Here is a 14,000-nt window from a genome sequence, read left to right on the forward strand (position 1 = left end):
TTAACACTCCTAGGTGGGATGTATAGTCATTTTATTGTCTGCTGTGAAGTGTGCAGCTTGGGGAAAAATAACTCTCTGGGGTACCTTTACAAGACCACTTCTATAAAGCATGAAGCAAGTTAAGCGAAAAGCAGTTTCCATGTCTAGTGATAAAAAGAAGAGAGATCTTGTAGAAAGGGGAAAAATAGAAAGGAAGATTCTTTCTGTTCCTTATTTTCCTGGCTCTAATTGGGAAAAGAGAAGCCTCTGTCGTAAAGACGGCGGCTTAGCAGATAGGCATGTCTTCTTGTTAGGAGATTTAAAGGATAACAGAAGAGTCCTTATGGGAATTCCATTTAAAGCAATGCTCTGGGAAGAAGCAGTCCTAGATCTGCTGTGCAGAAATGGAAAGAAAAGAACAAGAAAAGTAGGGGGAGGAAAGACCCAGTTTATTTTTATAGTGTTTACAGTGGGGGGTTGTGTTCTCTACTCTAAGAGGAAATCCTTAAAGGTTATTCCAAAAATGTATTTGTCAAGAGCTGCGTGAAGCTTTAAGGACTTCTCTCTTCTTAGATTCCCCACCCTCCCATTTAAAGTATTAACAAACACTGCTTTTTATTACATTATCATTTCTTATGTTACCAGTGTATTACATGTATAAATTACAAACATACATACATACATACATACAGGTTTTGGGTCTGGGATTAACTTACCCTCAAAAAGCACTGAGAGTGAAATGTAACATTACCTTGAAGTCATGAGTAATCTCGATTTTAAATACTGTACCATCTTTAATGGTAATTGGGTAGGCATTAAAAAAAGAGACTTCCATTTTAAATGTTGCTTTTGAACTAATGTACAAGCCTGGGTATGTTCTTCAAGGTTAAAGAGAACAGGAATGTCGATTTGTTTTATTATTATTCTCTCAACCTCATTGCTGGATCTTCTTGCTCCCACAGCAACAGTGCCTGAAACCTAAAGGTGACATAATCTTTGAAGCCCATAATGTGATGTCATCTTTGATTAATCATTTACTTTGCATTAACCAATGACCTTAAAGGTGCAAGTCTTCAAAGAGAATGTGTATTTTTTTTTTTTTTTAAAGATACACAGCTTCTTTTCTCATTGATACCCATATAGACTAGTGTTTCACTGAATAAAGGGGGTTGGGCTCTTAGTGTATGTGTGTATGTGTGTGTGTGTGTGTGTGTGTGTGTCATTTAGTATGCTAGACTTCTAGGAATAGACACATTCAGCACTACCACAGTTTGAAATACATTTTTTTTTGTATGATAAACCTGTTTTCATGGATACAGGTGATTCCAGTTTAAGAGAATCAAATCAGTTATTTTATCTAGTATACAATGCTGTATTTCTACAGTTTGGGAATTTTAGTAGTATCATGTGTTGGGAGGTATTTTACCATTTATATATTGCTGGCGGTAAATTGCATGAAATTTATTTTCTGTCAACTTGGTCTGGAACTTTATTACTATGTGGAGTTTGATGCACCGCCTATTATCAATAGACAGTCGGTACTTTATTTGACATGCCAGATAGATGTTTCATCCGCTGACTGCAAAACCTTGCTTGCACTCTTCCCCCCCCCCCCCCCCCCCCCCCCACACCCCACATGCAATCCTTCAGCAAGTAATCCCTTCATATTTAAGCACAGCCTTCACCTAAGGACATCCAGACTTCGCTCCTATTGCCAAGCTTCAAATGTAGGCAGAAATATTTTGAAAGTATTGGATTTAATAGCTTAAGCCTTTTAAAGCTCTTTATAACCCCCCCTTCTCCCTCGCGTCTGTTCCCCAGAATATGGGTAGAGGTGAGACTGTAAATCGGTCCCCTGCTTTTCAGAGTGATCAGATTGTTCATCATTTGCATAAATGTTCACGGAGAGCTATTTTCTATCCAGTCAAATGAGCGAGTGATGGGCTATTTATCTGAAGCAGAGGCAGGGCTTGTGAGTAATATAGTCTGATATCAGACCATGCGATCTGCTCCGGCTGAATGGCTAGGCTGCCGTTATCTTGTCTGCGGAGAAAAGGGGAAGAAAAGGCGATGTCAGGGATAGTAAATGGGACCAAAATGGTAATTAGCCCCAGGGCAAACTGCCGATTGTTAAGGGGAAGACACATTTTCACAAACATGCTAATAGGAGCACTCACTAATGACTGTCTGGAATTTTTCTTGCTAATTTGACACACACTGAAAAGAGCTGGAGAGATTATTGACACCGGGGCAATTGTTAGCTTTGCAAAGCACCCCCACCACCACCCTCCTTTCTTTGGAGTTTTGGATATAGATGTTCCGCAGATAACGAAGCATTGAAGGCTGCATTGTTTTCATTGAACAGGATCTTGCATGTTATCAGACATTTATTTTACTTGAATATATCTCTATCTCTATCAATCTCTATCTCTATCTATCTATCAATTTAATTTGCAACTTTGTCATGATGAATTTGTAATTGTGGGGGAATTAGGTTTTGGATTTCAATGAATGGACCTTTCCAAAGCCACTTCCCCCTCACAAGCATTTCATAGCCAAAAAAAAGGTTTGCTTAAACTTGATTGTCTACCCATTCATCAACAAGCATGCCATCTCTGTGTTTGTATACCTAAGAGGTGTTCATGTAATACTGTATCAACTAGTGTTTTTTTGTTTACAAATGCTTGAGGTTGAATAGTGTTAATTTGAAAAACATATTTGTCATATTTGAAATAATCAGACCTTAAGCCATTCCACTGGTTGCATTGCAATGTTCCTGGAACAGAAAATATGGAAATGGAATACTTTGGTGCTCAACCTGCAGAAACACATGAAACTGGGAAGTAATTCTTTGGATTAAAAATAAATTAGACTTGGCTTCGTGGCTGTGATGCTGCTGCCAAATGAGTTTAAGCCATCTTCTTTTGCTTTTAGCTACAAAGCTATCAATGGATTTGTCATTCTTTGTTTGAATTATCCAAGTCATATTTTACAGTATATCTATAATAGAAAAACAAGGTACCAGATAACCCAGTCTCTGGACGCCTGGATTTAAATTCAACTAAGGTTGCAAGAAAACTGACTTTGGTGTTGTCAAGTTTGTAGGTGTTATTGCACCTCACAAAATATTTACTGAATTTGGCACAAGAGTGAATGGCAAGGGGTGTTCATGCCAGAGCGGAGGTGGGCTAGCACTAGTGAGAATGTATTATAACTGCTAACTCACATACTTTAATTCTAGGGACTTCCAGTAGGTGGAAGATGATTCCTCTTAAACCAAGCTGATGTTTTCCCTATGTTTGTCAGCCAGTGTTTAAGATATCCCCAACTGCAACCAACACAGCTCTGCTCTTGTTGGTCTGCCTCGTCCTGCTTTTCTTGCGTGCTTCTCTTTTGTGACTTGATGATCCTTAGTCTTTCTAGTGCTGTTGTCAGTTTGTCTTTCTTTCTTTATTCTCCCAGCCTTTCTGCTTGTTCTTATTCTTTCTTTGCATTTCTGTCTGTCACTGATCATCAATCTTTCTCTCTCTTTCTCCTATCTATCTGTCCATATATCTATCTATCTATAATTAATTACCTTATTTCATGCATCTGTCTAATGACATCCTATGCAGAGGGGAAATAAGAGCTAAAAAAAATCTCTTTGAAGTCCGAGGAAACTGAATAACAACAGGCCCTTTTTTTGGCTTATAAACTATTCATAATGATCTTTTCCCTTGTAAGAGGAGACTGGAGGCAAGGTGCAGTGATCAGATATCAGTAGTGTATTGATACCCCAGCTGGCAGTAGGGGGAAAAAAAGGGGCTGGGCTGTTGGGAGAAGCAAGGACAGCTGCCAGGATTTTCAGCAGCTCCGAGCAGGAGCATTTTTCTTCCCGGAGGATTGAAGGCAGGTTTTCTCTACTTTTAAAGCTATCGCTGTGGCAGAGGGAATGCATGAGGCACAGTCATCAGCTCTCTGGCTTTTGAAAGAGAGCAAATTAGACAGGGAGTGGTGGATGGGGAAATAAAACAAAAGGACAAGAGAATAAAGCTTTTGGGAGCGGTGCTGGAGAGAGATACTGGCAAGGAGTCTGAGAAGGAGAAACACTTATTTCCAGAAGGGAAAGCGGAAGGGTTGGAAAATGCACTGCGAAGCCCCAACTTTGAATCCCCTCCACTGCTGCCTCCGATTTGCCGCGCGAGTAACTTTTAAAGAGCCCATTCAGGCTGGGCATTCAAGACCTTGTCTCGCCTGCTGCTGATACCTTGTGCTCACCACTGTTGCAATGTCTCCGGCTTATCTTTGTCAAGCTCAGCGGTTTGTCACAAGTCGCTGTGTAATCATGTGGAAACCTTGATTGCAAGTGGAGCAAAGTGGACCCCCCCCTCCCTCTCTTCTGACAAACCCCTGCTTTGCATATATCTATATATGTTTCTAAAACACATGCAGGATAATGGAGTGCCGGGATGAAATGGATGGAAAGTTAAAGTTTTATTGGTTTCACAGACTGGTTATGAACACTAAATAAATGATGGATTGGAGAGAACTGTAAGTACAGCCCCACATCTTTTACACTGTTTGCTCCTGATATTGGTTCACAGCAGTTGTCTCTGTAAACCAACACCATGTTTACCATCAGTCATATTTAAAAAAAAAAAAAAAAAAAAAATCCTTTGCTATCATTTGTACTAAACACAGTTTCTGCTAAACCCTTCAGGAATCTTTTAAAAAGAGGGGAGGTGGGAGGGGGCAATATATATTATGAGTATGTGCAGATCAAAAGGTGTTTTCAGAAATATTGTCGATGCCTTCAGCCTTTTAATGATCAAAGCAATGCTGATAGCCAAATTGATGCCATTTGTGTCACTAAACAGGTGGATATGTCTAGAAAGCAACCAATCAAACTGTGGATTTCTAAATATATCTATGCTTTTCTGCACGTTGTGTGATCAAAGAGACCTATGTTGACAGCTAAGTGTGCAAGCAAGCCAGTGACAAGCACATCATTTTACCGTTAATGCCTTTATACATCAACAGCATCAGAATACAATATACTGCTACTGTTGGCTATTGATAAATACAGTAGTGGTATTTATTTAGTCTATCTGAAAACACTAAATGAACAGTCCCCATCTCTGTTTGGTGTTTACACCAGATTCACTAATTAGTAGATTAGGTTATGGGGGATGTTTGGCTTTGAGTTCTGTTTGCATATGTGTTCGTGTGTGTTTGTGTGTGTGTGTGTGTGTGTGTGTGTGTGTGTGTGTGTGTTTCAGGCACATAAGCTTTCGGTGGGAATGCTTTGTTTGCATGAGTGAGCAGTAGATGGGCAAATGCAGCCCTTGCGCGCCCCGCTCCCTTTCACAAACCCTTCCCCTGGGAAGCACCTCCTGTACACTTTTTATGGAAGTAATAATTATTTCATCAGGGGCTCATGTATTTCTTGATTATGCCTTTTGCACAGCTTCAGGGGTGGAAGGAGGGTGTCTGGCAGGACCGTGAAGTTCAAATTGCTGAGAACAGGACACTAATGAGCCAGCTAAGGTTTTCCAATATTCAAACAGACACACACACACACACACACACACACACACACACACACACACACACACTCTGCTGTGACTGGCACACATGAAAACCCAATTAGAGCTGTGTGGTCCAGTGGTTAAAGAAACGGGCTTGTAACCAGAAGGTCCCCGGTTCAAATCCCACCTCAGCCACTGACTCATTGTGTGACCCTGAGCAAGTCACTTAAGCTCCTTGTGCTCCGTCTTTCGGGTGAGACGTAGTTGTAAGTGACTCTGCAGCTGATGCATAGTTCACACACCCTAGTCTCTGTAAGTCGCCTTGGATAAAGGCGTCTGCTAAATAAACAAATAATAATAATAACACATCAGAATGGCATAACACAATAAAAGCAAATGCAAATTCTGAAGAACTTACCTCAGCAAAATTGCATCTGTGTTTTAATCAAGCTTAAAAATGTTTTACAGGTACCTACCTAAAGAAAGCCTGCTTTGATATCATGTTAATTCACAAAGTGAGAGTCAAAGGAAGGTTCAATTTCATGAGTATAGGTTGCTCAGTTGGTAGTGCATAATCTTATGTGCCAAAAGGTCACAAAACATGTATCTAATTTTGCGTTCACCTCGACACACTCCAGCTCCTAGCCGTCTACCCAGCATGGTGTCAGGGAAGCTTGGCTGTAAATGGTGCTTTTTAGAGTAAATCTACAACAAATTCAAATCCTGTATGGAGTCAACTTGGATAGTGTATCTGTTAATATAGGACTCCATAAAGAACGCCTTCTTAGTGCTGACACTTGCCTTTATGAGATACGAAACCAGATACCACCTTTCCTCTGCCAGTGGTAGCAGTGTAATAGTCAGATCTATTAAATATTTCAAATATATACATTTATATTCAAATTCTGCCATGTGTACACATATTTTATTTGTATGTGACTGAAGTATACAATCCCCTACATTTCAGTAGGGGAAATGTGTAAGTTTTTACATATGTCCGTATATGGTCATCCAGATGTTTCATATTGTATATCTACTGTGGATTTGTACGTAGTGTTTTAATTTTTTTATGACAATATATGTTCAGCATCTATGTATGTTATATGTATGCATAATACAGGACTATTCCTTGTGGAATGCAATTCAGGGTATCTATCACTGAAAAGAGAATTAGACGTTGGCAACCTGTTTTGCTTCACAGTCGCCAGCAGCTGTTTGTCTGCTTGACACCATGCAAGCACTGAGATGCGTTACTAAGTTCAAATAACCAGAATGTTAAAATTGCACAGACCAAGACAAGTGTCGGAGTTAAACTCCACCTTGAATTATATTACTTTGTAGTTGTATGGCACTAGTTTCGTCACATTTGCTTATGGTAATAATTTTGAATATGTGCCCCTTTGAGTCTAAACTTTTGAATGACTTCTGTTTTCCTACTTAAAATATAAATCTTGGTCACAGTTTAAAACTCTATTATTTTGTTGTTTTATTAATGTCGGACAGAGTATTTTTAAAGACACGTTTATTTTTTTTGGCATTGGAGGCATTAGGATGTCCCTGTGTCTGGTGGTTGAAGGAGCTGCTGAGCTGTGGAATTATTCATGGGTTCCTGTGTTAATTCGCGGTTTGCACCTCCTGGGTTGAACGTAAAGTGCCACTCTGTCAGGAGTCTATCCAGCCACACGTCTGTCACTTTGTTTCTCTGCCACACTCTAGAACTGCCTCAATGGCGTGGAGTCATATAATATGCCAAAAATGGCAAACAGAAAATGTAAAAAATCCTGCTACACTCCACCTTGATTATACTTTCAGTGGAAAAAATAATGGCAAATAACAAAATGTTTACTTGTACTGAAGCTAATTTAAACATGCAATATTAGGAAATTAAAGGGCATTTTCCTTTTAAATATCCTGTTTCATTCTCTTTTACAGCATTATAGAGCACTATAGAAGGTCAACTATTAAATTACAGATTTTAAATGCAGTAAACATCCTGCTACTGTAGGCGGTTGACACAGAAAAACTGGAGGGTACCAGAGTACTATGTAGAGAGAACACGAATTTATGTATTTGTTTAACATTTTTAATTAATGTTCTCACTTGGTTTGACCCTAATTAGATGCAACATATTGTTCCCAATTAATGTACCAGTACAATACCATCTTAAAACTTCTTAGTCACTATTTGCTCGTCAAGTCTGCTGCTATTCTGTTGCATCAATGTAATCTGCAACAGTTCAGCAGAATTGGTCTGTGCTGTGCTGCTTTCACAAGCCAGCTAACGATTCCGGTCCATTCTGTGGTTGTCTACATTTCTTTGTTCAGAGGTGCCAAAGTGTAGGCGTATGTTTGTTTGTTGTCTTGGAAAGCAATTTTCACATTGAGTATGTCTTTATTAGCACTCTATTACTAGGTAATGTCGATAAGGGTTGAAGTTTTCTGAGTCGGTTATACAGACACTTAAAATATATTCTATTAAAAAGAAATAGAGGGAGACGTGCCTTATCTGTCCTCAACTTTATGAAGAAATGTCATTTATTGTGGACGGGTCACCCAGAAGATTAGAGTATATCACTTTTCAAAACTTTATCGCCCGTTCATTCCAACTGGCCTCACTGGCGACAGGGAGATTCTTTTTGTTTTGTTGGTATGGCTTAGATTTCAGCAGGCTTTTTTGGGGCCACAGCTGCTAAAACAATTTAAGAAAAGTTACAGCCTAATTGAAACTCCACTCTGAAAGAAGTAAGTGCGTCTCAGTCTGGCTACACCTGTATCTGCCCATTATATGTATATGTACATGTTGAATTTGGATAAAATCTGATTAGAATGAAGTGAGCTGATTTGTAAAACAGGCTGCGATGACAACAAACAGCTGTTGTGCGGATGTGAATGATGTTAGATATCGACACATTTATTGAGGTATGAGATACGTTTTGCACTGTGTAATGTATACTGGATATGTGTGCTATGTTTAAAATCCGATTTATTACTTATTTAACATTATTTATAAAGACTTGCCATGTCTGTCATATTTAGGTATGTTGCATGCTGTGATCTATTTATAAGTTAGTACATCGTGTGCTTGCCTTTATATAAAAAAAAGTATATCTTTTTTTATATTTTGTTTATTATTTTGTTTTGGATTTTGTGTAACTATGAAAAAGATCGATAATGCTTTTTTGTTTACACGCTCAAGTTCTGTGTCGGAGGAATGAGATAGCCACAAAAGCTGCTTCTCTTAATACCATGTATTAAGATAGAATCTGTTAACGCATTCTTTGTTTACTCTTCTATATGCACTTCTAAGGGACGAAAAAAAGCTGAGGCCTTGACTGCTTTTGGTTCTGTTCGTTCCATCTGCGAGAAACATCATTTTTGGAAGAAATCCAGTAATGTGGCCTGACAGTAATGCCTACCCAGACATTTCATCCACCGCACGTCACTGATCATGTGTAGGGTGTCTCTTGGAGATTGTGTAATCGAGATGGCTGCGAAACAAAGCTGAAGGACTCTGGCTGCTCAAGCTGTGAGCATTAATGTCGTATTTACAATAAAAGACACGCTACACATGACATATTACGTTATTATAAATCACACAAATAAAGATAGTACACAGGAATAGCTTTAAAACCCCCAAATATATTTTGTCACGAAATGGTGCAGTCTAGATCCGTGTAGGCCTACAGGTGCTGTGTCTTGGAGAGACAATTTATTTTTTATTTTTTTAAAAGTGCAACCGGAGAAACTTTACACCAGTAGCATTAAGGGATTAAATGTATTTTACCTTGTTCAGATTGTAGCAATTTGAATTTAATTGCTTTTATATTTCTGCAATTTCAGTAATATTTTCTTAAAGGTTCCAGTTGTGTTTGTATTTTCATTGTTATTTCTATGTATTTTATTCTTGAAAATTGGTGTAGTGTTCTATTCAAGGGATGATCTCTGCACACAGGATAAGATGTACCGTATTGATTTATCATTTTAAATCAAATTAGTCAGGTGGGAATTTGGTTATTTGTTAGTATTTTAGTCCCTTGTTAGATTTTAGCCATGAAACAACCCCCCCCCCCCCCCCCCCCCCCCACATCCCCATCTCTAATGGTAGTTTTCAAGATCTCTTGTTTTGTTTTTTCTATACAGGGCGGCACAGAAGCTGAACCTCTCTTCAAAGCGAAAGAAGCATCACCCGCCATTGCCTCATTCCCAGGAACCCTCAGTCTACCCAACCAGCTTCAGTGGAATTCTGCAGCTGTCCCCTCCCCCTGCACCGCCATGCCTTCTGAGAGCTGTGTCAAAGGTCAAGGACAACCCAGGAATGGGAAAGGTATGGAGAGAAATTGCTTCTTCATATTCTATTGTATGTTGGAAGCAGTGAACATGCCGCACTGGCTGCAAATATGCTAATTGGAACATCACAGGCAACATAAAACATTCAAACACTTTTGGGGGGGAGATTTTCCCAATTCCCCATTGTAAGATTCTGCAATAGTGATAATCAATTTAAAAGGAAATGTGGAGAGCCACGTTAATAATACAACATTGTAGAGGGTCACATGATGATATAATCGCCTTCATTCCTCACACCATGAATTTTTCACACTATCCCGTTTACTGAATCGTCATTCAGCAGTCATGTACAAGACGGTGCAACTCCTTCAGACTGGTTGATTAAAGTGCTGCTGTTCAGGCAAACCAAGGGGATTTACAAACTAGACATGACAGCAGTCTACCGGAATAGCCGGTGGGACGGACCTCTGGGCTATATGAAAAGGATACAAAATAGGTTAGGAAGCTTTTCACCATAAGATTGTTGGTTTGAGTCCATCAGTAGTCACTGACAAAGTAATGTTTAGTTCTGGTGGTCTCAGCCCAGTTGCCTACTGGAAGAGCACCAAGGATGGCCATGCAGTCCCTCAGTCTCTAGAAAGGACCCTCAAGGGCTGGGCAGTGTGAGGAAAGTGTACATGGTCCCAGCCTGTACAACACCTGTTCTGTGGGAGAATGAAGGACTTCATTCTCCAGTGTCACTATTCATCACAAATAAACATACACTGGAATGACAATCCAACAGGGCAGTGCCTAATGCGGCTACGCTGGGCCAGTTTAATTTCTCCACGGGTATTAAACCAACCCAGCTCTGATTTGCATATGGAAAATGAACAGAAGCAAATGAAACATTAAAATAACATGAATTAGAAATAGTTCATTGAACGCATGGTGTGTAGAGTACATCTTTATTACTGTTAAAGAAGAGGGGGGGTGTGTTCAGGTCTAGCTGCAACATAAGGGAAAGTTCAGCTTCAAAGCTGCAATGGAGATGGATTGTAGTGTGCTGAATGTTCTTCACAGCAGAAGGACCCTGTCTAATTGAAGCAATGCACATAATTAAACCTTTCCAGGCTGACTGGTAATTGTTCACCCTCTAGATGATGGTCACAGTTCTTTCTTGGCATCTGTATGTTGGCATTTAAATACCTGGGTTTGTGAGGATCAGAATCGGTATCACAGACAGAAAGATAAAACTGTTAAGTCAAGTAGTCAAATGTTTTGGTATGTGTGTGAACATCAGTGTTTAAAGACATGAGAGGCTAGTGAATTGCCCATGTCTTACATTTAATATGGAGAAGGCAATTTGCCCATTCTAAAAAAAAAAAAAAAAAAGAAAAGCCCAGTAACATTCAACAGTGGGCATGTGCAGACAAGGGTAATGTTAGTCTATGCTACTCAACTTAAACAAACACTTAGTGCTTAAGAGTTGTTTTCTTTTTAAATGTAATCATTTTAACTGATCTAGAATAAATAGATTTACTGTACATGCTGATGTATTCAATACCTTGGCAAATGTATCGGTTATTTAGCGTTGTTTGTCCTGTGTGTAACCTGAGCATTAAAAAGCGTCCCAGTTTGTCAGCACTTTGCTGTGGGCATGGCCCCTTTTGCTTTGAATTTTACAACTTTGTCTGTACTGAATTAACAGTTCTGCATGGTTTTAATACTCTCCCCCTCGTGGAAAGCACAGCGGGGATATGAAATTGTGTCACTGTGCTTTATCCTGTAGCATCATTTGTCTAGCATTGTAAAGGTCTGCATTAGAGAAAGAAAAATGGCTCTGCCTTCTGTTAGAACTCCTTCGATTTTTCTCCCTCTACATCTCCCTGCCTGACGAATGTGTAGATCGTAACAGATGGATTACACTGCACATTATATCATGCTTTCATACGTTGTTCATTTATAACAGCTTGCTTGGCCCCCGCAACAGGAAACCGTAGGCAGTGCATTGGACACAGCTTTTCAAGTGTGCTGGGCTGACTTGGAAAGAAAATTCAAATGCTCAAAAGATACAGGCAAGAGAGAGTGCAGTCCCCCCCCCCCCCCATCCCCCCAACGGTAGTCCGGATAATGTCATGAAGTCTTGCTCGCAGGAAGTATTCACTAACTTTGGTGGTCGTCCTCATTCTCTTTTTCTGTTTAGTGAGCTGCATTATGCCTGGACATTACTTGTGCTACAGTACCTCGTTGAGGGTGATAGGGTAGTTCTTTTTACCAGTGAAGTTTTTGTCTCCTTTATGGCTTTGAAATTTAGTGCCAGTTGCTTTGCTTGCCTTTTGGACTTAGCAAAACTCACTTCACCAAAGTTCACCAAATGTTTATGCTTGTTTAATCACTTCTGTTATTGGTGGGGAAACAAAAGGGTGAAGCAGCTATGTGATCAATTATGTGTTGTAGTGACTGCCTTAAAGCAGTGCGCCATCAGATTGCCATGGAGTGTTGAACACAGTTTGTGCTTTATGAAGACACTGAATGGGCAGATGTGAATGCACAAGCCTTATGTTAACAATTGCTGTTATTACCTGTATTTGCTGTTAGTTTTAAACATGTTTTCTCGGTTATCTGACAAGTCACTAAAGACCAATAAACCCCAAATCATTTAGATGTAAAACAGTCCTTCCTTTGTAGAATGAAGCAAATGAAACTTTTATGCATCCTAACTGGTAAAATGGAGCCGCCACAATGTGAATCCCATAAACAAAATGGTTGTGTGGTCTCTCTTTGGAAGTATTTAGATTTAATGTTACTGGTATACAGGGAGTCATGGCTGAAACAACCTTTTTATATTACCATTGGAAAGAACTTTGAGTTCACTTTCTGACATGAATGTGCTATGCAAGATAATTAATCACACATTGCAGTTTTAGTGGAGACATCTCTGCCATTATGCCCTAGCTAAGTGGCATCCTAATTCAGCTGGAGTACTATTAAGGCCTGCATACAGGAGTTGTATTCTGCAAAGTGCTACACAGATTTTTAATTCAAGCCTGCTTAGATCTTGTCAAGCAGCAAGATGATCTGCCAAAACTGTTCTGTGGAAGATGCAAATAACAGCAGTCTTCAACAATTTAAATACAGCCAAGCTTAAAATAGAACTGCTTCACATGAGGTCTGACAATCCAGTATTGCCAATACATAAACATATCTATTGTATTCATATATTATTACTGCACTATGTACTGTTACACAAAACCTAGTTGCACAGTCACCATACACATACAGTGCACATTGCCACACACATAACCTCTGCTGTTGGTTGGTGTTATCCGAGATAGACTCATTCGTCACATTGAAAGTTACCTCATTGTGTAAGCTGCAGAGGTCACCTAACTGCACTTGGCCAGAAGTGAAGAGTACAAATACTCTATACAGAAAACATTATCCATGTTCATATATTGTACATATGAAGCTTGCATTATTTAGTTAATATACTATACAGTAACGTCCTATGTATTTTAAGCTGTTGTTGGCACTGTTGGAAAGAGAACACCTGTGGTTAGAAAGAAGCTGAAACTGAAGCCAAGATTCTTCTTCTTCTTCTTCTTCTTCTTCTTCTTTGTTGAGTTCTTCGATGAGAGACAGGTGTATTTAAACGGTGCTGCAAACAGGGAATTTTTTTTTTTTTTAAGAAAAAACTTGAATTTCGTTTTTAAAACCCAACTTGTCCAAACATATCTTTGGGTGATTTTTTGGAGTCCCCCCACACAAGTTATTACGGCCTAAAGTTGGTACATATAGCAAACATTCTAATTTCAAGGGGGTTAATGACTAGTGGTGGGACTTGAAACCAAAAGTTTTTCACAGAATTTGGAAGACGGGTTCCTAAGGTTCTTACAGCAGTACTTACATTTTAGGACCCACATCCCCTACAGGGTAAAGGGTTAGGCTGAAGTTCGAATAAAACTTGTCAGTTACCCCTCATCTTGCAATTTGCCAGAAGTGAGTAGGGTGCTGCTAGTAGTTTGTTCTGAAACGTCCTGTTCAATACGAGTAGAACGAGGTGCTACACATGATGGTAGCATCTAAATTGCACCCAGGGTGATTTTTCTGGTCAAGGTTCCTTTGTCACTTTAGGTTGACCTTTGCAAGGTCACAGGTCGAAGGGGAATCTTTAAAAAAAATAAATAATGGTTATCATTTCTGAACTCAGTGTGTCTGAAAACCCCCAGGTGATTTTTTTTAGGAA

At 39.4% G+C, this 14,000-nt stretch overlaps 1 protein-coding gene across 5 annotated transcripts in view; it reads left to right on the forward strand.

The window, feature by feature from the left end:
• Nucleotides 1-14,000, forward strand: part of LOC117973989 (kinesin-like protein KIF26A) — a 115,972-nt gene that overhangs the window by 77,312 nt on the left and 24,660 nt on the right. For all 5 annotated transcript variants that reach the window (XM_058987474.1, XM_058987475.1, XM_058987476.1 and 2 more), the window contains one exon: nucleotides 9,626-9,809. In XM_058987474.1, coding sequence (XP_058843457.1) covers nucleotides 9,626-9,809 — 184 coding nt within the window. The remainder of the gene's footprint in view (nucleotides 1-9,625; nucleotides 9,810-14,000) is intronic.

The sequence above is a fragment of the Acipenser ruthenus genome, chromosome 15, assembly GCF_902713425.1.
Source record: "Acipenser ruthenus chromosome 15, fAciRut3.2 maternal haplotype, whole genome shotgun sequence".
NCBI lineage: Eukaryota > Metazoa > Chordata > Actinopteri > Acipenseriformes > Acipenseridae > Acipenser > Acipenser ruthenus.